The sequence below is a fragment of the Punica granatum genome, chromosome 5 (assembly GCF_007655135.1).
Source record: "Punica granatum isolate Tunisia-2019 chromosome 5, ASM765513v2, whole genome shotgun sequence".
In the NCBI taxonomy this organism is placed as follows: domain Eukaryota; kingdom Viridiplantae; phylum Streptophyta; class Magnoliopsida; order Myrtales; family Lythraceae; genus Punica; species Punica granatum.
Genome location: NC_045131.1, coordinates 30,242,182 through 30,262,673, shown reverse-complemented (window position 1 = coordinate 30,262,673; position 20,492 = coordinate 30,242,182). Strand labels below are relative to the sequence as shown.

General features: G+C 37.1%; 3 protein-coding genes and 1 non-coding gene across 4 annotated transcripts; 2 read left to right on the top strand and 2 right to left on the bottom strand.

Moving 5' to 3' along the window:
* Positions 1–685: 685 nt before the first annotated feature.
* Positions 686–1,449, top strand: LOC116209151. The gene is made up of 2 exons (XM_031542707.1): positions 686–944; positions 1,112–1,449. Exons 1-2 carry the CDS (start codon positions 686–688, stop codon positions 1,447–1,449), a joined length of 597 nt encoding a protein of 198 aa, XP_031398567.1.
* Positions 1,450–10,321: 8,872 nt separating this feature from the next.
* LOC116209733 lies at positions 10,322–10,429 on the bottom strand. Its single transcript, XR_004157324.1, has one exon. It is a non-coding gene; the product is annotated as a small nucleolar RNA snoR109 (small nucleolar RNA).
* Positions 10,430–13,876: 3,447 nt separating this feature from the next.
* Positions 13,877–17,429, top strand: LOC116208437. Its single transcript, XM_031541884.1, has 3 exons — positions 13,877–14,465; positions 16,396–16,563; positions 17,095–17,429. The coding sequence occupies exons 1-3, from the start codon at positions 14,076–14,078 to the stop codon at positions 17,155–17,157; spliced, it is 621 nt and encodes a 206-aa protein (XP_031397744.1). The 5' UTR covers positions 13,877–14,075; the 3' UTR covers positions 17,158–17,429.
* Positions 17,430–17,510: 81 nt separating this feature from the next.
* Positions 17,511–19,925, bottom strand: LOC116208438 (mitochondrial pyruvate carrier 4). Its single transcript, XM_031541885.1, has 5 exons — positions 19,767–19,925; positions 18,901–18,999; positions 18,607–18,659; positions 17,975–18,048; positions 17,511–17,789 (listed from the first exon to the last, which is right to left on the bottom strand). The coding sequence occupies exons 1-5, from the start codon at positions 19,819–19,821 to the stop codon at positions 17,744–17,746; spliced, it is 327 nt and encodes a 108-aa protein (XP_031397745.1). The 5' UTR covers positions 19,822–19,925; the 3' UTR covers positions 17,511–17,743.
* Between the last annotated feature and the right edge of the window lie 567 nt (positions 19,926–20,492).

The following is a 20,492-nucleotide window of genomic DNA, read 5'->3' as shown; positions in this document are numbered from 1 at the left end:
GTTAAATATAGCTGAACATATTTTTTCCATTTGAAAATTAGAATGTTATCTAATAAGGAGAATAAAAATAATTAGACTTATCCAAAAAAATTAACATTAATTAGGCACGCAAAGTCGAATTTCTAAACAAATAAAGATAATTGGATTAGCCGGGGACTTATTAGGCTTCCGAATACCATGTACACACAGAAAAATGATAAAGATAAGTGGGATTTAACAGCAGCAAACTAAAAGTTAAGTGGGATTTAACAGCAGCAAACTAATAATGTTTTGCCTCAAGCATGGAGGTGGCCGTGAAAATGGTCAGATTGATCCAAGGAAGTCAAAATTAAGCTCATGTACCAAGGCATATTGATAAACATAACACCAGGTCTCATGCAAAGAGAGTATTTACTTATTTTAGAAAACACGCTATAATTCTTTGAAAATTACGCTAAAAAGGAGAAAAATTAATTTAAGAAAATTGATTTTTTTTTTTGGATGAGGACAAAAAAAAATGAAGTTGGCCATATCTGCATCCCAAATTCCCTCTTATATAAATTGCTAACTTCAATCACTCTCCCAAAGAACAAAATTACTAGAGAGAAACACTTGAATAATCAAGGAAAAACAAATCATGGTGTAGAATCCGGTGAGGTCCAAGAGGGTGGCGGCAGCCTTCGATGAGGTGGCTCAGGGCCGGGGGATGTGCGAGAGCAGTGGCAGCGAGCACTCAGCAACAGAAGAGATAAGCCCTGACAACCTGTCCGATCTTGTGGCCTCGTTCATGGAGAAAGAAGGGGAAGGCATTGAATTGTTTCTAGTAGACGAGGAGATTGAGAAGTGTAACATTGAGGACTTCTCCAAGGTTTCCGATGCCAAGACTATGGACACGTTGAGGGATCTTCTAGGATACAACATTGTGAGAGATGACGCGAAGGAGATGATTTCAAGCGTGAGCTCATGCTGGTGAGTCATCTGCAGTCATTTTACAATACATTCCAGAAAAAAATTGTGAGAAAAGATCATTTAGAATTGCCCTTAACTAGCTAGTCGTAATGTTTATCCCCCAAAAAAAAAAAGTCGTAATAATATCATCTCATTTCGATCCGTCTGACTTGATTATGCACAGTGTGCAAATCTCGCTGGGAGAAAACGGGGCAACGACCGGCAGGAGACTACCAGGACATAGATGTTATCAATGCTAATGGACAACGCTACATTGTTGCGGTCCATTTAGCAGCCATCTTCAAGATAGCCCGACCGAGGGAGCAGTTCACTTCAATGTTGGGACTCTTCCCCTTGATCTTCGTAGGTCAGCGCGAGGAGCTGAAGAAGCTGGTGAGGGTGATGAGTGACGCCATGAAACAGTCCATGAAGAGATCGGAGCTCTCGATGCCTCCGTGGAGGAGTGAGTATATGCAATCCAAGTGGTTCGGGTCCTACAAGCGGACTACCAACAATACCTAGAGGGATAGCTTTTTGGGGAACATCCACGAAGAGGGCTCGCTCGTGAAGAAGTCGATTGGTTTCACGGCTTTGCCTATGGTTTCTTATCATTGCCGAGACGACTGCTCGGGTAGCAATAGGTTGAGAATCGGGCAATTGATGGCGACATTTTGCCAGAGCAGTCAAGTTTAGAGAATGGCTTTGGCGATTCGTTAAAAGGAATTGATAAATTCAACTTCATATTAGGTCTCTCGCTTGGATTTAGAAATCCAAATGATATTATTATACGGGGCGCCCCAAGAAATAGTAGAAGTTTATAACTCAAATGTATATCACCCCGTTGCTGCTCTCGTACCTACGTTAGTCTAGCGACCGGAAGATGTATCCGACTCCGGTGTCTCATGTACTTATTATATATGGGTCCACAAGTGTATATATTATTTGAGGAATTTCTAGTGATACGTAGAAATGTTGATCGATTTGAAGGCGCTGCATTTAACGTCAATTTCATAAAAAGTTCAGTTGCATTACAATTAGTTCTTCTTTCAGGAAAAATAACGAGTGGGCCAAATTACTATAGAGCTTTTTCCACATTGGATAGCACGTTTTCTTTCCTCTCTTTTGCTTGAGGTTTCTAAAGTTTGATAGATTTAATAAGTATATAACTTTTTGTATTACATCTATCTTCCCTATGATTCCCATCCAATATTCATTTAATTTTTGACTTGGCAGATTTCCGTATGTATACAAATATGACATTACTATATATTCACTAGAAAGCTGCTCAAATATTGCATTGCAGATGTAGGCACTGTCGATATTTAACACACTATGATACCTAACACACCATGATACTTAACATATCGCGAAGTCCGGCAGCGGACCATAGTTTGCTTCCCCTTGATATTCATGGGCATGCCCGAATGTGAGCTTCTTATAGTACAACGGAGAGCTATCTCAATTGAGTAGTACTAGTACAAAATAAAGCTTCTGAAGGTCCCCTAATTGATCATTACTCCAGGGGCATCCCAATGTTCCATTTCAGGCCGTTTCGTTGCCGATTCTCATATTACTTGAAAAGTCAAGATTATGAGGAAAATCAAACTATGTGCTCACTTTATCTCAGTTATAAATCGAAATTTGAGATTGTTCCTTTTCGTAAATATGTTAAATTACTGAGAATGTGGGTAAGTAATATAATTTTTTATTTATATTTTTATCGAGATAAGAGGTTGGATTTATGATCGTAATATGAGAAGACCAAGTATTTTAGACATAATCATTTTACCAACCATGCTCATAAAATTTTAATCTGAGAAAGCAATTACAACAATTCACTTTACACACAAACACCGTAATGGGCAATGAAAAATCAAAACTTTCCTGAGAAAGTGGGTTCAAATCAGCGAACCAAGCACCCCTTCCATCAAACCTCGTAATAATCTCAGTTCTATCTATTTTTTGTAAATTGGCGAAGAAGTATGCGTTCGGAAATTATCATAGTCATCAATCTGGTCACTACATCTGTTAAGAAAGCTATTACAGATAGCCTCTTGTCGAATGCTAACGTTTGGAAGTCTAGTTCTTTTAAACCTCTAATAACCAATATAGGACAGCCGTTTTATGTTATTTGCAATCGGGTGTTGGCTGTTTTGGTCTTGGCGGAATGAGAGTTGTTCGAGGCTAATTTCAGCAGACCGCCCAATGAGGGGGCCACGATTTTGAGGGTCGCCTCAGCTTTTCAGCAAGCTGCTGTGCGCATCCCGAAAGTTGCTGGACCTGAGAAAATCTGGAGGTGGATCAAATGGTGTCCTCCTGACCCTGGGTGGATCAAACTCAATACAGATGGTGCATCTCGAGGTAATCTAGGGAGGGCAGGTTTTGGAGGAATGCTCCGGGACGAGCGTGGTAAATGGATCTCGGGGTTTGTCCATAATGTTGGCTGGGCCTCATCGCTCATGGTGGAACTGTGGCTGTCCTTATATTCCTGGAGCACGCGTGGGACTTGGGTGTTAGAAAGCTGATGATTGAGGTGGATTCCAAAGTGGCGCTGAACCTGGCTGCGGGCAATTGACAAGGTAACCCGAGGCTGGAGAATCTTGTGGGAGACATCCGGAGTGTCACTGGGAGAGAGGGGGAGGTTTTGTTGCATCATTGTTACCGGGAAGCTAACTCGTGCTAGGATTAGATGGCCCGCTGGTCTCTGCAATTTCCCTTGGTATCGCGGTTTTTTGGTTCTCCTCGGCCTGGCATTAGCCCATCCTTGTTTGGTGATTGTGTCGGGGCCTTCATACCCCGTCGTTGTATTTGTTAATGTTTTGTTTGTTTCTGCAATGTACAGGCTCTATCCTCCTACCGAAAAAAATAACAACCAAAATAGGAGAAGGTATCTTGGCATAGAGTTTTCTCATTTCAAACTGTTCACTCTTATGGGGCTTCTTTTGTACCTTGATTAGCCATCTTGGATAGACTTTTCTGCGAAATTAAGAGGCTGTCCAAGGAGGTCTTATTGATTATGAACTGTTCATATTCTATTCTATGATGAAGTAGTTGAATCTTGGGATCATATATATATATATATATATATATATTTTTTTTTGTACTCTAGTATTCGAAAACTCAACATGCTCCGACTAATTCAGTTCAAGTTGGGTCAACCCGCTAAGAGGATGAAGCCCTTATAGCATGTATTTTTTATATTCACATGACCCGAACCCAATATTTTGCTTAAGGGGAATAAATGCCAAATCGCGTGAACCAATCCATGTTGGTGGGATCATAACTTTTTTGAATATGATAATAAGTAGATTTGGAGCTCCTCATTCTAATGAAGCTGCTCTTTTTCTTTTTTTTTTCTTTTTTAACCCAGGGTGTCGAGTTTTGTCCGACTAATCCAAGGGGCTACGTGAATTCCTGGCGGTGAACAGAACGGGTAATCATGTTAAAAGTGTTTCGGTGGCTCTGAGGCGCTTCGAATCTAGAATTTAGTGGATAAGTGAGCTCCTTCTTAGGTACTAGGAAAAAAAATGTTCATTTCAAGAGGATTTTGACTGTCCCTAAACTACAACTCAAGCTCTCTGCACCTGAAGTTCCCTAATTGTCCATAAAAATCAGTTTTGCACAGGGATCCGTACATTTCCTATTTGAGATATTTTTTTGTGGATAATTGTACATAAGAGGTATACTTGTGTTGCGCCCAGTCTACCGTAATAATTTTTAGTTCTTTAAAATACATGTGAACATTTTATAATTTACTCATTATTTATATATAAAAAAAAGATTGCATATTTATGAAAACAATTATCCAATAGCATATTCAAACCTTTTTCTGACCCTTCATAGATGAAAAGGAGACGTTCGGGATGACTTACAAGACACCACTAGAGATGGGAGGTATGATCGTCTCGGCGAAGAGGTTGAAGGACGGGGTGGTCTCGGAGGAGATTGGAGAAGTGCATGAGAACTTGGTTCCATTGAGGGCTTATTACTTCAACAGGGACAAGAACCTCCTTGTCTATGACTACATGTCCACTAGGAGCTTCTCTGCTCTTCTTCCCGGTAAGAACGGGACTTATCCTTCTCTCCTCATCAGCTTCTATGTTTAACATCACGTAATACAGTCACGAAATCGACTCTGTTGTTACGTTCGAGGTGCAGATGTTTTTCAGTTGTCCGTGATGCTTAATTTGATGCTTTTCAGATTGATATCTCTACAATGCGTAATCTAATCTTTTGGAATCTCATTGTAGGAAACACGGACTGGGCTAGGACTCCACTCAACTGGGACACTCGATCCAGCATCGCCCTCATTGCCTTGTGTAGGGGAGGAAGGGGGATAACCCTAGATGTGCAGCTAGGCCAGGGTAGAATGTTGGCCACATCAACCCTCCGTTAGGTAATTGATGGAAAAATGACGTCATGCTATGTCATGAAAAAAAATCAAAATTTTGTGCAATTTTGTGAAATTAACACGATATGTGTTATATGGCGAAAAGATTCAAAATATCATGTTATATGATGAAATTTGCCCTTTATTTATCGTCTTCCACTTGATTTTATCAAATTATGGTTTATTACTTTATTTAACTAAATCTTAATTCTTGTAATAAAAAGGTGTTTGCTTTCTTTTCATTTTTTTTAAGTCTAATGTTGGAAGATGGAGTGCACATTTTGGCCAATTTATTATAATATATAAAAGCCAATAAGTACTTACGACGGGTCGTTATTTTAAAATCCTTAACTCTTGATTAATTATCTTTTGCACTGCTCGAATACTTTAATTTCGAATGGAGGGATTCGTGTATTTGCCTTTTCAAATTCCGATTAAATGAACTTTTTGCCAAATTTTATTCTATGTATCACATTCAACGAAATGTAGATATATGTCTATTTGTATGTATAGAATAGATATATAATTATGAGCCCTTTTAAAAAATTACAAATTTTCTCGATTATTTAAAAAACTCATCGATATATGAGATACTTTTTCAAATCTAATACAACAAAAATCCTATAAATAGTGGACCTGAAAACTCCTCTTATACGTATATATCTTTTATTTACATTAATTTTTTGGACTTTTACTCTTACATGATATTTCTTTAAGTTAGATAATATTATTCGCATTCTTAAAAAAATTATAGAAAGTGTTTATCTTTATTTTTAAATTTTTATTCATTTGCATCATATGTATTGATTATTTATTTAGTTACAAAAGAATTGATAAAATATTATCGCGCAAAGCCTTAGTACCGCTTTGTTCAATTAATAATCATATATACCAACAATTCGATTTCGCAAACCACGGAATGATTACAAATAGATTAAAAGTGACATCAAATATATAATGCGAAATTAATTTTATTTCTAAGAAACTCCAAAGGACTTAGCAAACCTAAAAAAATCTTAGACTAATTATTTTGATAAAATTAATTAGATCTATTTTATATAATTTTAAAAGGAATAAAAATAAAAATTAGAAGTGGATGGACGGTAAAACAGTAAGGAGGAAAGAGAAATTAGAAAGATTAAAAATGTAGCAAAAGAGTGATAAGAAAAACATAATTGATCTTAAAAGAAACAAAAATAAAAATTAGAAGCGTATGGACGGTCAAACAGGAAAGAGAAAGTAGAAAGATAAAAAAAATGTAGCAAAAGAGTGGATGAGAAAAATAGAATTTATTATGTAATTCTTTAAATATATTTATATTTATATATCTATAATTCAATGATTATTATCAATTATTTATATTATAATTAATAACAACCATTAAATTAAAAATTAAAAATATAAATATATTATAATAACTACTTAATAATCTTTTTTTTATCTACACTCTCTCACTCTCCACTTCACTTCTTAGTCCTTACCACCTTCTTTTTCCTCTTGTAGTTTGGACGCGCATTCATTTCTAATTTTCTTTTTTATCTTTTAAATTATATTATAGTAAAAATCATTGTTATCAAAACCGGACCGAACCGGTTGGTTCGAACAGTCAGATCGAGAACTAGCACCATGTCCGGTCTGGTTCGCCTAAAAAATCAAATTGCATATTTGAATCGCCGGACCCATTAAACCAGTCTGTTTTGAGCAAAATTCCATTGAACCGGTCAGTTTTATGAATTTTTTAGAGTAAACAAACAATTTGGTCCTTGATGTTTGGACCGGCCATCAATTTCGTCCCTAATGTTTCGTGGCCATCATTTTTACCCCCAACGTTTGTACTCCGTCCATCATTTTGGTCCAACCATTTTCTTGCTATTACAGAAGACTTAACACTGTCCATTAAATCGCTGAAAATAAAGAAATTAAGTCGCTGAAAATAAAGAAAAAAAGGGGAAAATTGACTTAAAATGATATCGCTTCATACATAGTTGAAATCCCAGCCCAACATTAGTAGAAACCCACTGCCAATAGAAACCCACCGCCGCTCTCAACTCTCACTCATCAAGGCTCCGGTGGGGAGCAAGTGAAGAAGGTGAAAAGTGCACAAGCAAGAAGGGGAAAAGCGGGAAGTTGTTTGTGGTTTGGTCGCTGAAATTTAGAGATTTCGACAAGGCTCCATGAGTTCTTAGGGTTGCAACTGAAATCAAATTGCAAATCCCAATTGCTTCTCTCTCATTTATTCTTTCTTCAATCCCCATATACCTTAGTTTGATTCCAATTTGCCGACCACCAACCCCAAGTCCTTTAGTTTTTGGCACTCAATTTGAATTTCCTTCTACCCATTGAAACAGAGCTTCAGAAGAACGGTGACTCTTTGCAAGGCCATTGATGGGGCACCGAGGGTGACAAAGAGAGACCTTTCCTTTTATCTAGTTACAAGCTTTGTGTTTGCTGTAGGGGGAAGGGAGCAGCCAAGCAGCAAGGTTGCAAATGTTGCTATTCTCAAGGCAAATGATGATGTCGAACTGTAGAAGAATAGGACTTACCAGGCTTCCATTAGAATGGTGTGGTGGTGCATTTGTTTGTTGTAGTAGAAAGTGAATAAGTTGTTGATTTTGTACTTTATCGTTGTATATACCCATCTCATGTAATCAAGAAGCAATTATAAATACTATAATACCTCCTCTTTGATCTACTTGGAATTATTTCGATTGATTGACTTTTCTCTTTTAACTTTTTCCTCTATACAAGACAAGCAATTGAATGCCCACGATAACTTGCAAAATTTGCACTAGAACTAAATGAATGAGTTGCTGAATTTTTTTTTAAGTTCTGCTATTGCTGTTGCAATGAGCTTTATATTGTTGCTATTGTGGTTTTCTTATTGCTACATATTCCTCTCCTTGTCCATAGAAAGTTATATTGAACAAAGTCTTGTCACTTATCGAAAAAAAGGCCAAGCCTAATCTTATGCATTGTTTCAATTGTCAAACTAGAAGAACTCATAAAGAAAAGAGTATATAACAGTTTACAACCCAAAAGCTGCAGCCAAATCTTATGCATATTTACTCAAAAGAAAAGTATCATACTCATATGACCATTGATAGTTTTACATAAATCAATAAAAAAGAGCATATTCAAATCATTTTTCCATAATATAAGTTACATACTGAAGGTTTGCTTATTCTAACTTATAAGCAACAACCAAAACTGAGAATGTATATCAAGTTCTACTTATCAGAAGACTCCAGAGATTCTTCACTTGTGTTTGATCTGCTTAATTTGATGACCGAAGGTTATGAAGTTCATGCAACGCATTTGCAAAAGAATAAACAGTCATCGCATCACACAACAACAAACAAAAGAATTTTCCTTTTGGTTAAAAGCAAACAAAGAAAGAACTGAACAAAACTTAGGTGTTCTCATATACTAAAAGTTTACCATTTCTGATAAAACATCTAGCTAAGTAGTCCTACCTAATTGTATTTGTTCTCTTCTTATGCCCACATAAAGGCCCTAAACATGAGCAGCTTAACGTAATTCCAAATATTTAGCCTCGTATCCAAAATCTAAACTAGCCAATGCTCCAGGTGCTAGTATCAATCAATGAAAAAGAAGGGGGCTACCGAACTGACCATTACAAATTTTCGCCTAATAATTCATCTTCCTTACCTCGTCAAGAAATTGGAACAGGGTTTCTCGATTCAATCATGGCAGAAGCAGGAATCAAACATAGCGGCACTCTTCCTTGTCTTTAGAATAAAAAATGGTAGATTGGTACAAGGATTATTTAAGGATTTGGGTATCGAAGAGTAAAGAAGGGTAAAAGGAGGGAATGTTGATTTAGGAATTGATTTCAATAAAGTAGGGTTTTAGTCAGTAGTGTCTTAGGTGAGTCATCGTTTTGTTTCTTTCTTTTAAAAAAAAAATAATTTCAGTTTTTTGATGGAAGACGTCATAACTGCAGTAATGGGGGTTGGATGGTTGGATGAAAGTGATGGACGGAATGCAAACATCCGAGATGTGTTTGATGGCCAGCATACACGGAGGACAAAATTGATGACCGATCCAAACATCAAGGACCAAATTGTTAGTTTACTCAATCTTTTATTTAGTATAAAAATTGTTTGGTTGTGTAAGATTTAAACTCATACTTCACATACTAACATACTACCAATTAAGCCACCATTACTTTCTTGTTTTTTAAACTACTAACATACTACCAATTAAGTCACCATTATTTTCTTGCTTTTTAAACTCTAATTTTAAGTACTTATTAAAATTTAATATTTATTTTGAAGTAAGAAATATTAAATATATATATAGAAATATTAAATATATATATTTTCTTACACTATTCTTATATTTCTTTGAAATCATCATAATTCTATCTTAATTATCATAATTTTTTTAATAATATCAATATTTATTTTATTTTAATTAAACGTGTGGTCTAACCCATCGAATCCTCGATTAAACCCATAAACCCATAAACCCTTTCTTGTTCATCATCCGATCCAATTCTAATAACACTGATAAAAATATCTAATTATCTAAGAACTCAATGCGCACCGAAAATATTTGAAATTTTGCTAAATTCATTGGATTTATCTGAAAACAAAATGTTATTTTTTCAGGCGAAGCAAAATTTTTTTATTTAAGTACTTCATTTCACATATAATCTATATTAGTAAGAGTGGGGTTAAAAGGGCCTTTTCTATTTATAATTAACCAGATTAAATTAATTCACAATGAAAATCCATGAAAGCAATTTAAATATGGTCACCGATTGACGCCAACCGCCGGAAAGTCAAAGCGGCTCGCCTGGAAGGTGACCGGAAAAACGAATTTTATTTAATGTGAGAGAAGGGTCTCTTGAAACGGCTAAGTTTTCCGCCGCTTCCTTCTTCTCCCCCTTCTCCGGCGTTCGCAGTTTTCCACATCCGAATCGGAACGGAAAATGTTTTTTTTTTTCCCTGGAAAAAGAGGTGGAGAACTTCGATTTTGAAATGTGAGAAGTTCGGTAAGCAGATAAGCCGACGGGAGAAAATCTGATTCCTCACGGCTACCGGCCAGTTAACTTCTCGTCTGATCCGTTCGATCTGGCTACAGCCGCTTCGGCAGATTCAAGATCAAGGGCACTGATTAATCGTAATCCCTTCCCTTGGTACATGTAGCCTCAAACTCATAAGATTACCTCACCTGCCAAGAAGCTTCCATGGCGACGATGAATCTCTCTTAGATAGATAGATAGGTCGGAGAAGAAAGGTATGTCAGCGGATTGTCACTGAAACCCTAGATTTAGCATCGGATTTATAGAAGGGTGGAGAATGAAAGATCACCGATCTCCGCCGTAGGTCTGATCTACTCAATGGGCCGGCCCATATCTGTTGGGCTCGATTGAAATCACTGGCCCATATATCGGTCCTCTACGTGACGGGACTTGCATTCCGTTGTGATCGGGTGTCTGCTCGTCGGGGTTTCTCTCCCAAGTTCCATCCATCTTTTGGAACACAAGAGAGGAGCTATCTACGCCGAGATGGCAATTTTGTTAACAAATGAAATACAAAAGGCATTTTCATCGACAGAGAGATGTCGGAGGATTTTCCGTCCAAACTGTTTGAAGGAAAATATTGTTATGTTACCAACAAAAGTGTTGGTTGAATGATAAGCAGCTCACTCCCGTAAGAAAGAGAATACAAGTTCGAATCCCGGGAAGCGCACTTGTTAGGAGAGAGAATAACTTTTAATGTTCGATCTCCCGACTGAATTAGTCAGATCTCATTGAGTTATGGATACCAAGGTACACACCGAAAAAAAAAATTGTTATGTTCAAAGCAATAGTATATGTTTCATTGATATGCTTTTTTTTTTTAATTGGTCAGCAAACCGAACTCTACATAGACGCCTCCGTTTTACATGAGGTCCCTAAGTAGGAGACATTGTTGGAGCTGCTCAATTCGATGAAGGAGTCCTTATCGCTCCTTAGTCTTGGATCTACATTAGGCATGATTAGCATATGCAGCGAGTCTCAAATCATATTTATAAGTAACGGGATGAAATCAATGGAAAATTATTTGAAAAGATAAAAAGTAAAATTAGAGAGAAATCAACCGTGAAATTAGTGAATTGTATCTCCCTCTTAGTGAATAAATATCATCTTTATTCGATGTGGGATCATACATACATATTCTAAAAATTCAACATATTAGGTCAATTTTCAAAAAAAAGAGAGCAAGGAATAGGTTTTTTCCTTCCGCCATCGTACGGCAAAGATACTTTCTCTACGACGCAATTCCCAAAACCCATTAAATTGCAGAAGTTTTTCCTTCTTTCAGACGGCAAAAACAGTTTCTCATTTTTCCCTTTCTTGGCCTTTCCGTTTTCCCTTTCACTAAAGCAAAAGCAATTCACTAATCCTCTATTGGAAAACTGTCTACCCTCAATTTTCATCGGATAACATTTAATTAAAAGTACTTATAAGGTAGGGATCTCAAACTTTCTAAAAGAATGATTTTAAATTCAGATAGATTACCACTGTCACTTTCCACTTATTAAATTGCCATAACTTTTACTATTGACATATTTTTATCACTAATTAGTTCTAAAAGTTTCCATTCCGTCTAACATTTATATCCTTCTATTAACTCCCATTACATAAAATATTATCGACGGTGTTATCTTCATTTTGGATACCATGTCACTTTTCCGTCATGGAGATTAATAGAGGGATATAAATGTTAAACGGAATGGCAACTTTTATAACTAATTGGTGGCAAAAATATGTCAGTTGTAAAAGTTGTGACAATTTAATAAGTAAAAGTTGACAATGGTAGTCTACTCTTAAATTTATATCCTAGCAAGTTTATGACGTTCATTCAATAATATCATCGATTTGAGGATAAAAATATTTCCAATTGAGGATTGATGAATTGGTTTTGTGCGACATAAATTCAAAGGCCTTTGTCTTTGTCTATTTTTGGGAAAAAATTTATAAGGTCATACCTCATAACAATGTGATTAGGAAGAATCGGCAAGAACATTCCAATTAAGAATAATTATCCCTTTGCAATTCAATTAGTATTTCCTCATGTCATATTTTTCTGGTAGAATTATCAAAAGATTTTATTTTACACTCCTACACATCATGAGGGTTTGTCCTCATCTATCCCTTTTACATACACTAAATAAAAGTTACTTATAAGTACAGTTATTTCGAAAAGTATTTTTTCAAAAGTATTTTTTCTCAGAAAAATCAAAACTACTAATTTTACTCGCACCACCAACCAACTTTTCCATCATCTTTATAGACTGCCGACAACCTCACATGTTATAGATTCGCCTATTATTGACCATTGTCATCGCCAAGGGTCAATTGCTCTAGTCAGTCGAAGTTTTGTTTGCGACTCAATCTTCTAGTAGCTAGAGTAGTCTTAGATATAAAAGGTGAACATAAAGGCTTGCAAACTTGGATATCTCAATACAAGTCAAGAATAACTAATTTTTCTTGGTAGAAGCCAAACATAAGTTGAGGATAGTGTTGTGTATTTTCAAATTCTAATAACTAATTAAAAACTGTTGTTATTAAAATTTGTGTTTTGAAAAAGAGAATAAACATAAGGTATTTTCATAAACAGTTATTAACCTTTTAAAGAAAAAATAATGTTTGCAATAATTAAAATCAGTTAAAATGATGATTTTGCAAAATGTTTACCAATTGGAAAAGTGCTTATTCAACCTCTCATCACTATTCCAAACGAATTATCAGACTCTTAGCTAATAAATTAAGACCCATCATAATTGTATTGAAAAAAGAAAATTTATGAATTAAAAAAGTGCTCCAAATTTTTTTAAAAAGTGGTAGTTGTGGTAATTTCGAAAGCCTGCTAACAATTATTGAGGCCTCTTAATGGGATAACAATTTACTTAAAAAAAAAACTTTTCAAATTTCATCAATTTCAGTACGAACTTTTTTTTTGACCTAAAAATATACAAACTATCAATTTGACATCAATATTTATACGCCCACCTTTTCATTAATTTAAATGGGAATTGTTGGGCACCACGTTTGATCAGGGTAGCCAATGACCTTAGTAGTTATCGTCGACTCTACAGGGGCGGCGGTAGCCTTCGATGAGGCCCTTATTGCCCAAATTTGAAAGGAAAAAAAAGAGCAAATTCAAGAATGGAAAGGAAGAGGGGTAGGAGGCGGGAGCCCCATGCAGGTCACCACCCCGCAATTGGGGTCGACGACAACATACGTGTCACAGACGACCTCGATTGAGGGACGGTGACCTCTGTTGAGGTCTCATCGATAAAAAAAATGACGCTGTGCTAATATTAATGTCAATTTGATAATTTGAATATTTTTAAATTAAAAAAAATTAGTGTTAAAAATGATAAAATATGAAAAGTGTATATTTTTTAGGTAATTAACCTTTTCTAATTCAAGAAATAGGAACTCCATTATTATTTAGGAAAGGAAATCCGAATTTCCAAATCAATTTTTAATTTTCTCTTCGGTAAATGTGCATAAAATAAGAAAAACAGTTTTCCTCTTTCTCAATAGAAAGAAGAGAGAGGAAAGAAGGAGGCTCCTCAAACCTCTGCTAAGCTGAGCTGCGTTCTCTCTCTGTCCGTCGTCTCACGGAGCAGCCGGACTCAATTTTCAACCAATTTTAAATTTTTAATAAAAATAAAAATTTGATAGATTCCGACTAATCCTCCGAAGATATTAACGGATCGGGGCAGCGGCCGAGTAATGGAGGGGGTCGGGGCGCGGCTCGGTCGTTCGTCGACTCGGTACGGCCCCGCCGTGGTGTTCACCGGCCGGGTCAGGAAGTGGAAGAAGCGGTGGGTGCACGTCTCACCCTCCTCCGCTCCCGATCCCTCCGGCAACGCCAAGCACGGCACCGCCAACGGCGGCAGTAACCACTCCCAGATTCGGAGCCTCAACGGCTCCTCCGTCTCGTCTAACGGCAGCAACAACGGCTCCCATCTCCTCCTCTACAAGTGGACCCCGCTGTCACAGAGCAGCAATGGCAACGGCAATGGCAATGGCAATGGCCGGGGCGGCGACGCCGTCAGCAACGGGGACGATAGCTCAGCTGCCGCAGAGGAGCCGCCGAAGCGCAGATTCAAGTTCGTTCCGGTGAGTAAATTGTAAATTTTGAGCTGCCAAATCAGTTTTCCTGTACGAAAGGCTTACGTGCAAATCAATTGATGATAGTTTGTAGGGTTTTAGGGATTTCAGAGGTGATTCTATGGGGAAATTGATGATCTTCCATAATTAGGGCACTTGGGGTTATAGGCTTTGGATTTTCTTCTTCAAAGATACTGTCGGGTTTATTGGAGAAAACACGGACAGGGTTACATCTTTGGAGGGATGAACTATCCATATCGGCGAAATTGAGTCCAAGTGGCAGAATTAACAGAAACAAAGAGCAGTACACATCAAACAGTATGGGAGATCCTTGAATTTGATTGAAGGTCTAGAATGGGAATAATGAATATATTCAGAATTTTGAGAAGAAAGGAAGTTTTTATTGGTCTAGTTTTTCTTTTTTTATTTCGACTGCGGGTCGGTTTTCTATGGTGTGGTGATATAGAGGCCATTGCAATCTTCCCTGTGTTGTTTGTCTACAAAACTGAAATGTGGCTTTATAAGCATGAGAAGAAATCTCTGGCTGATTTTTTGATATAGCTTTCTGCATTCACAGCTTTAAGTTCCTCACTGTTGGTTTGAAAGCTCGGTGATTTGATCTTGAGGGTCGTTGGTTTCTAAACTTAGTAAACCGTTGCAGTCTTTTCCTTGCCTTCTCTAGTGATTAGTTCTCATGGACTTTTGGTTTTATTTTGCTAGTTTTTGGAATTCATGCATCAGCTCAATCTGCTTTAAAAAGGGATTGATTAGTGCGGTTGAGGAGCCTTTCCCAATGAATAGACTTTTTAGTCTTTTAACTTGGAAAAATGCCTAGGGAAAAGTTTGCTTCTTGAGTTTGTTCAGCTTTGTTATTATTGTTGATATTTTTCCATCACCAGCGGCCTCGGAAATCCTTGAAATTGTTCCGAAGTGAATGCGTTGTTAAATTGCTATAGGATAAAAGGATTGTCCTTTTAGGCATTGATGCTGCATTTTGCCATGTAAACTTTTTTTTAAAAAAAAAATGCATCTGAAATTTTGCTATTAAAGGACTAGGAACATATGTACACCTTAATCAGGAGTTTCTTGATTTTCTCCACTTTTGAGCTTATTTTTTTTCTCTCTGTAAGAAATATTGTTCTTCACCCTTATAATAAAAATAAGCAGTTACTCAGGAAGGCCCACGGGGTCAGGGTAGTGGATTATTGACAAACCTAGCATGCATTATAGCGATACTGCATGGAAGGGATAACCGTAGAAGTGCAACAAAATGAGGGGATAGCCATATTATATATGGTCATGATAATGAGGGGAATCCAATAAATGTCTTTCTACGTATGGCCAAATCGGTGGACCGGATATTTCCTATGTACATATATATATATATACACACATATATATGAATTCCTTCTATTAGAGTGGGTAGCATGTGGAGGTTGCATGTAGTGGTTGCATTATTGAGAGCTGATGCCCCTATACTTGTTGGACATTACATGCTTTTGTAACTTCACATTGGACTTAAAGCCAAACTTTGGACCTTGTACCATTCCCTGCTCATAAAAGCGTACTGTTGATATTTCACTGATTGTCTAAGTAAATTGACTGAATGGAATGACATATTAGTCTTGGATATATGTGCCCTTCTTGTTTAATATATATGTGATTCCAGTAATGTGTAAGCAGAGGGCACTTTGTTTCTTGGTCTGTCTGGTAATGGGGAACTATTCCCAGTTTCCAGCTTTTACATTTTCTTTTCCTGAAAATCGGTGAAAATGAGGAAAACTCCTCTATGTCAACCTTTAAAATCAATGCAACAATTTTATGTTATCCTCTTGTTCAATAAACTTTTTGGAGTACTGGAAAAGTGCTCTGAAATATTTGGATTCAGACAGTTGAGAAAGGGATATATAACATATCTTGGGTTTCATTGACAAGACAGATTGCAGTTCTGGATGAGCTGAAAAACGAGGACCTAGAAAACGAGAATAATGATGATGAGGAAGCTAAGCCAAGCGATATGGAGCCTGGTAGTGCTGAGCTGAACTCAAAAAGTAATGCTCTTAGCGAAAAACCTGACATTAATGATGTGCCGATGGAAGAGAATCAGGTAAAAAAGCATCTCTGAGCCATTTGTTGCTGGAGCATTTCTATACTTTGTAGCAGTTTTTATTCAATAAGTATTGCAATCCGTATTTCTTCTTTTAATATTTGCCGACAAGGATGATTTTTCCATGGAAAACATTAAAAACAGTTTGGTTCTGGAAAACAAACCAGTTTTCCCTTTTATTTTCCTCACAGAAAGATAAGGTGAAATTGATAGTTTTGGCTCTTCAGATGATATGTGTTTCAATTTAGGCATCAAAACTTGTTATCACTTCTCATTGATGAGAAGTTAAGGGACAAAGACGGTTAGTTGCTATTTTGACTCCGAGAAAAAAGGAAAGTATTTGAACCCAGTGCTGGGATGTAAATGAGTTATCGCTTCTCATTGATGAGAAGTTAAGGGACAAAGACAGTTGCTATTTTGACTCGAGAAAAAAAGGAAATTATTTCGAACCCAACATTGGGATGTAAATAATATTGATCCCTCCTGATCTACGTTGTATATTATGTAACTCTCTTTCCCATGTATATTCAGGAAAATAATCAGTCGATACGGCAAGATCTTAATGAGAGCACCCTGGACCTGAGCTTGGGCTAGGAGTACGAATTTCTGATTCATAACAAGTAAAACTAGAGGGGGATCCATTTGCAAAGAGACATTTTAACAGAGAAGGATAGTCGGTTTGAGCTTACTTTGTGTTGCTACGGGCTTATTCATGTATTCGTAGTATTCATTGGATTTGGCCTTCTCGGGATCTGATTGTCGATTATACCAACTTTTCCATTTGAGACTATTCATTACATTGTAAAACAACCATTAAATTTTATCCGATTTCAGGACAATGAATTGTGGAAGGAATTGCCTCAGTAGTCATTAATGCCTATTACTGGGTTCTTTTCCCTCAAATCTTTTTATTCATATTCTTAATGTCTCAGTTTTTTACTTCGATATATCAAAAGAATCAACATGATAGAGCATTTCTATTTGAGAACTTCTACCATCCACCAATCCACTGCTTCAACAATTGAAAGCCGTCAACCAAAGTACGAAGCTGAACAATTCAGAATGGGTCAAATAAACGATTATTATGATCAAAAAGCAGTAACAGCAGGATCTGTTCTGAGTTGATCATGAAGAAAAGCAATACGTTGCATGCGGAAAATCATTATCATCATCATCCGTGTCATTCTTTTGCAACTTCTGGTTTAGCATCCGAGAAGTAGTCATACCTGTAAAGTTCAAGCTAACAAGTGAGGCTGCGTATCAAAACTTAAAAACCCTCGCCAAGAGAAAAGTCCAGAAGACTAGACAATGAGTAATCTTATGAAATATGCTCGGAAGTCTAGCCTAAAGCCATGATCCTGTGTTTTCAGAATTCCTATGGTACAGGTGTTAGATAGTCCACTAAACTTACCGTATTTTCCGACTCAGCTGGTAGAATCCAGTTCCAGCCATCGCAACATTCACGCTAAAGAGATTCCAGTTTTTCTGCAACCAGTGGAACAATAATCTGGTTCAGAAGCAAGGCAGTCTTGCACCAAAGCTGATATGTAAGAAAGCAACTTCAAGTAACGAAGTCCTCTTGCTGTAGTCGTCAAGATCCATAGTTTTTCATACAACTGAAGCAACTATATACATCTAGAATTCAGTAGTCTTTGGTTTATCAGTATGCAAATCCTGATAATGCTAAGTACAGACGGTGTAAAATGGTGCCACAAAGCGCCTAAAAATTTAATATATGAAAACAATGCAGAAGAAGAAAGCATTTTCCAGTGATTACTTGTTTTTTTATTTTAAATCAGAGCAAAATTCATGCTGACTTGAGTCGAGCACGATGTGATCTGATTAATCTAATGGTCCATTTGATCCATTGAAATGGAATGGGAATGCAGTTCCAGGACATTATAATTTCTACTTTAATCTATTCCCTTTCCTTCCCGTTCCATTATACCAAAAAAGCCATTAGAATCCTAATATTTCTGATCTTATACAGAACTAAGAATAATAGATACCATTTGATAGAAATATTCCTTCAACAATGCTTACCGGCGTAATAACCGTGCTGTAGCGGGACCAGACAAGCCCAGTGGCTGTAACAGCTGCAGAAAACAGAGAGTAGCTCAGACTCAGCAAACAATTTATACCCCTATATCAGGTCCATTAAGAACCCAGGATATACTGGCAGCGGGATAAAGCGTGATATGATTCTTTCAAACGGATAAATCACAGCTGTTGCAACTGAGTCAGTGTGAATGCTGGAGCTGGTGAATTTCAAGAAAGAAGAAAGAGACACTGCGCACAGTTTCTAACATGATAAGAATCAATAGAATGGGATGATACCAATTTGTTGAGGATAGGATAGCTTTTCCGGAGGTTTCGCAAAGTCGGCAACATTGGCTATGCTGATCCCCCACTTGAAAGTTGGTGCCCAGAAGTGAACTGAAACAAACAAAACATCAGCTACACACAACCACGAGTCGGGCATCTTCAGAAGCATTCACATTTCACAGGACAGTTGTGAGATTTGCCAAATAGGACCTTACGATACTAGTGGCAACATGACCAACCGACATAGCCAGCTGCTTCAAATACTCAAATGATGAAAATCCAAAACTTCAGCTCAACAAAAGCCTCTCCGAAACTCATAGAGCAATAAATGTTAAACAGCTGATGTTCTTTGCTTCCTAATGCTATAAGGCCGTTCCTGGGAGGTTCATTGCATACAGTCAGACAGCTTTCATCCCGAGAACTATGTACATATCCACTTCTGACCTTCTTTCTTTCCAACCAAACAGATATGTTCTAAACAGCTCCACGGACATGACAATAATCAAGAGAACAAGGAACCCGACACAGGGAGACAGAGACAAAATTCAAATGGAATTAAATCCAGAATCAAGAATCACTCGAAGCGAAATAAAAAGTCACGACTGCAGATTGTATCCATCTCCTTCTTCTTCATCATTCTCTCTTCCCAACCCAGCAGAAATGTGCTAAATGGCTACATGGGCATAACAAGAATCAAGAGAACAACGAGCCCAGAGACAAGGAGACAAGACAAATCTTGAACTTTCATATCATCCCAGAATCAAGAATCACACGAAGCGACAACCCTCAACGTAAAAACTCGCGATTGCAGATCGAACTGAATCTGATGGAAAACATTGAGGAGGAGGGAAATCTCGAGAAAAGGGATGGGGGCTCACTGGTCTTGGGACCTGCTGGGTGGTTCCAGAGCGCTTGAAGCTTCGAAGCCGCCATGAGGAATCCGATTCTGACTCCGCCCCCACTCTGCTCGAAATTCCGACGGTAGACTTCGAAGGATTCAACCACCAGCTCCGTAGACCATCTGTCCTCGACTTCGCGTCGGAGCATTTGTGTCGTGCCACGTGTCAACCATACATAGTGAGCCCACAGATCCTCTGCTAAGCCCTCTCTATCGAATCATATCTCCTTTTGATGGAAATTAAATATCTTCTATTTTTTTAAGGATATTAATGCCGTGTTTGATTTATAAGTAATATTTTAAAATCAGATTTTGATTTTGAAATAGAGTTGTATAAATAGTTATGTATGGAGCTCACCCTTTGACTTTGTATGAATTATATGATTTTGATTTTGAAAAATAGTGTTATAAATGGGGTTAACCTTTTGATTTTGTATGAGTTATTTTATTTTGTTATTGATAAAATTAAATTAAATTAAGATTTTAAAATCTCACTTTGAATCCAAACGGAGCAATATCTTTAGTAATAGTATTTTGTTCCCTAACTCGTCATTATTCCATTCAAGCCATTAAACTTAGATTTAATGCAATGAAAAACCTCTAACTTCTTTCGACCTTGTAATATTACTCCCAGCTGCATTCGGAAAGGAAGATTGTTGTATACTAACTAACAAAGTGTTGGTTGAGTTAGGGGCAGAACCAAAAT

What these genes read in the sequence shown, in the direction of transcription:
- LOC116209151 (XM_031542707.1), top strand. Translation starts at nt 686, where the DNA reads ATGTGCGAGAGCAGTGGCAGCGAGCACTCAGCAACAGAAGAGATAAGC. An exon ending in GATTTCAAGCGTGAGCTCAT is followed by an intron (nt 945 to 1,111) that starts GCTGGTGAGTCA and finishes GATTATGCACAG; the next exon opens with TGTGCAAATCTCGCTGGGAG.
- LOC116208437 (XM_031541884.1), top strand. Translation starts at nt 14,076, where the DNA reads ATGGAGGGGGTCGGGGCGCGGCTCGGTCGTTCGTCGACTCGGTACGGC. An exon ending in GCAGATTCAAGTTCGTTCCG is followed by an intron (nt 14,466 to 16,395) that starts GTGAGTAAATTG and finishes TTGACAAGACAG; the next exon opens with ATTGCAGTTCTGGATGAGCT. An exon ending in TGCCGATGGAAGAGAATCAG is followed by an intron (nt 16,564 to 17,094) that starts GTAAAAAAGCAT and finishes ATGTATATTCAG; the next exon opens with GAAAATAATCAGTCGATACG.
- LOC116208438 (XM_031541885.1), bottom strand. Translation starts at nt 19,821, where the DNA reads ATGGCGGCTTCGAAGCTTCAAGCGCTCTGGAACCACCCAGCAGGTCCC. An exon ending in CCCAGCAGGTCCCAAGACCA is followed by an intron (nt 19,000 to 19,766) that starts GTGAGCCCCCAT and finishes TGTTTGTTTCAG; the next exon opens with TTCACTTCTGGGCACCAACT. An exon ending in CAGCTGAGTCGGAAAATACG is followed by an intron (nt 17,790 to 17,974) that starts GTAAGTTTAGTG and finishes TGAACTTTACAG; the next exon opens with GTATGACTACTTCTCGGATG.